Below are 3357 nucleotides of genomic sequence, written 5' to 3' on the forward strand. Positions count from 1 at the left end.
GTGCAGTCAATTATTTTCTCATAGGATAAAAAACTGGTTCAACGACTCTGTGTGTGATTCACCCTATATATAACAATAATAAATATTAAAAAATAATAATTAATAATGTATCTCTATCTCTACTTGCCTATCATGATTGCTGGCCCATTCGTATTTCCGCTCACAAGATTGGGCATGATCGACGCATCGATCACGCGCAGTCCAGTTACACCGTAGACTCTTAGTTCCGGATCGACAACAGCCTCGGGATCCCAGTAAGGCCCCATTTTGCATGTGCCAACTGGATGATAAATCGTGGCACTATAGTATCTGATCATGCATTCCCAATAAGAATCAGTATACATGGGTATATGTTTGCATCCTGGAAACTGATGCGAGTTCAGCTCGCTTCCGAATCGCTTGAGGGCATCAGTCCTGCTCAAAGCCACACTGATTTTCACTCCTTCAATCAAAGTGGCGATATCTTCCGTTTCCTTGAAGTAATTTGGATAAATGAGAGGATAATCGAATGGATTTTTACTGCGCAATTTGATTACACCGCGACTCTTTGGTCGTAGCAACATAGGAATCACGCTCCACGTGTCCTTGTCGTTGATCGGTCCGAAAACAGCGTCGTAGAACTTTTTCGTTAGTCCATGCACTTTCCTCAGTTGTTTGCCACCATCCGAATTCGTCGAGCCGGAAACGAAATGCAGCTCAATGTCGGGAAAATCCAGCGAAGCGTTTGCGTATTTGGTGTTGATGAAGGCGATACCTTCGACACCTCCGAGCACTGTCAGGGGTCCGTTGCCCAGCGCAGCGTACTGCATCACCGTCTGCACGCTTTGCAGCCGTTTTTCCACCATAGAAATCTTTTGATTAACCATGAACGTGAGTCCACCTAAGCCAATATGATCCTGCAAATTGCTACCTACCTGACGACGCGGGAACAAATTGTATGAATAAATGGAGATTGCTTGAAAATTTATATTATCTTATATACGATTTTGAAAATTTTTGACGTATGACTTGTGTAGAAACCCGAAAGAGAGAGAGAGAAAGAGAGAGAGAGAGAAATTAAAAAATATTGCACCAAAAGATTTTTGCACTAACTTTGCTATCTTGAATCACTGGAATACCGAGCTCTCGCAAATGGTCCTTTGGCCCGATTCCTGATAACATTAGTAACTGCGGCGAATTTATCGCCCCGCCGGATACAATCACTTCGTTCTTTGCGCGCACGCGAAAGACTTTGTTGTCCCTGACGAATTCCACTCCGTAAATGTGCTTTGTTTTGGGATGTATCAGCACTTTGGTTGCGTGCGCGTGCATTGCCACATGTAGATTCTTCCTAAATCTGGCCGGCCTAAGGAAAGCCTTTGCACTGGAGCAACGACTGCCGTGCCTAATAGTACCCTGAGCGATCATGAAGCCGGTTTGAAACTCGCCGTTGATATCACGATTTTCGTATCCCATTTCTTGACCAGCCTGAACAAAGGCTGCCGCTAGGGGTGTGTGCCATGGTGCCTCCTGCACCGTCAAGTATCCGCCTTTCGCGTGATACGGCGTGTGAATTAAGTAAGGATTCTGGTTATCCTCGGATTTCTTGAAGTAATGCAGGACATCACGCGAACCCCAGCCAGGATTACCTTGCTGCTCCCAAATGTCGTAATCTCGTTTGTTACCTCTTAAATAAAGCATATAGTTGAGTACACTACTACCACCCAGCACTTTGCCTCTAGGCCAGTTGCAACGGCTGTTCTCCATCGCTACAAAAATTTAGTAACGTAAAGAAGAAATTTGACTATAGAAAGAAACACATAGATACCGTTTGAGTGATTTAAGGATAAAGAAAGAAAGACTGACGGAGGAACAATAGAAAAATTATATACCTAGACAGGCGTCATCCTGTGCCTCAGTCTTGTATTGCCAATCCAGCTGACTCAGTTGAAGGTACCCGGCCAAAAGGGGTACGTCTGAGAGCTCAGGTTCGTCACCGCCTGCTTCCAGCAATAATACGTTCCAATCCTCGATTTCGGATAGACGGCTGGCAACTACGGCTCCTGATACAAAACGAAGAAGAAGGAATGACAGAGGAAGGAGGATATTTATATTTATATTACATATTACGTTCATATGAAATAACGAGTTCGGACACATACCTGCACTACCACTGCCTATCACTATAAAATGGTACGAAGGTAATAGCATCTCTGATGGTATGTCGATTGGTGGTGCTTCAGTATCTAAAGCTTCATATTGAAAATAGGCAAGCGCTGCAGCAAGAATCGGAAAGAGCAATGAAAATCCGCCAGTTGATGCTGAAGTCAAACTTTCTGTCACAAAGCTTTCGATGCCCATTTTATTTTCTTTTATTTTTTCACGGTGTTTCTTATTGAAGAACTAAAATTTATGACATACATGCACGAATTAATAAATATACTAATATAATGTACTAAAAATTGCTGTACAAAATTAATTATCGGAAATGTTCGCATATTCACTATAATCACAGTTCGAGTGAATCTTGATGTAGAACTCGACATTATTCACATACGATTGAACAGTCAAATGTGTTTCATATCTCTTGGAAAAAGTTCTAGTTGATAAAAAAGATAAAAAGACTTCTTACGAAAAAATAAACACAATCAAATTAACATACCGAAATTCTAACAAGTAATTAAAACCTTTTCTTTGTAAGAAAACAGATCTTTTATCAAAAATGTCTTCGTTTATCACGTAGCGGCATTATAACTTCCTCAAAAAATATTTTTTTGTATGAACAAATATAAATAATAATGTTATTCATTCTCTTTTTATTCAATTAAGAGAATTGAGGAATTTTCTAAGAAACATCTAATCGAACCAAACCAACGCGCTATACTGTCGAAATAAAACCGATGCTTGGCAACTATCACGTTAGAAATTGGCAAAGAGGAAGCTACGTGGCTTGGTCTGAGCAATATAACAGTGCGAAATGAATATCAATTACTCGTAGAACTTTCAAATCTGTTAAGTAATTTCAAGCGAATTTCCTGCGTTCACAATTATTTTGTGAATTCTTCAATTCCCTATTGTCAAACAATTTTATCAATTTGACAGATTTTCGTGTCAAAAATCACGTTTTGACAAGTGACCAATGATGACGCTTTTCAATCATATTTATGGCGATATCAGATAAATACATTGATGTAGATATTATGTTATATTAAAAGTTTGTAAACGTACGTTTATTTACCTATAAAATCTTATTTCTTTTTGGTAACAAATAATGGCATGTGACATTTGTGAACTTTGTAATACTATTATCAATGTACTAGAAGTTCAATGAAATTAGAGAGAGAGAGAGAGAGAGAGAGAGAGAGAGAGAGAGAGAGA

General features: G+C 39.6%; 1 protein-coding gene across 2 annotated transcripts in view; it reads right to left on the minus strand.

Moving 5' to 3' along the window:
• Nucleotides 1-119: 119 nt before the first annotated feature.
• The window catches only part of LOC108747192 (glucose dehydrogenase [FAD, quinone]-like), a 7084-nt gene continuing 3846 nt past the window's right edge, over nucleotides 120-3357 (minus strand). For both annotated transcript variants that reach the window (XM_018484516.1, XM_018484515.1), the window contains 4 exons: nucleotides 2142-2382; nucleotides 1872-2042; nucleotides 1093-1748; nucleotides 120-914 (listed from right to left, as the gene is read on the minus strand). In XM_018484516.1, the coding sequence (XP_018340018.1) occupies nucleotides 120-914; nucleotides 1093-1748; nucleotides 1872-2042; nucleotides 2142-2340 (1821 nt within the window). In that variant the 5' untranslated portion in view covers nucleotides 2341-2382. The remainder of the gene's footprint in view (nucleotides 915-1092; nucleotides 1749-1871; nucleotides 2043-2141; nucleotides 2383-3357) is intronic.

The sequence above is a fragment of the Trachymyrmex septentrionalis genome, unplaced genomic scaffold (assembly GCF_001594115.1).
Source record: "Trachymyrmex septentrionalis isolate Tsep2-gDNA-1 unplaced genomic scaffold, Tsep1.0 scaffold196, whole genome shotgun sequence".
In the NCBI taxonomy this organism is placed as follows: Eukaryota; Metazoa; Arthropoda; class Insecta; order Hymenoptera; family Formicidae; genus Trachymyrmex; species Trachymyrmex septentrionalis.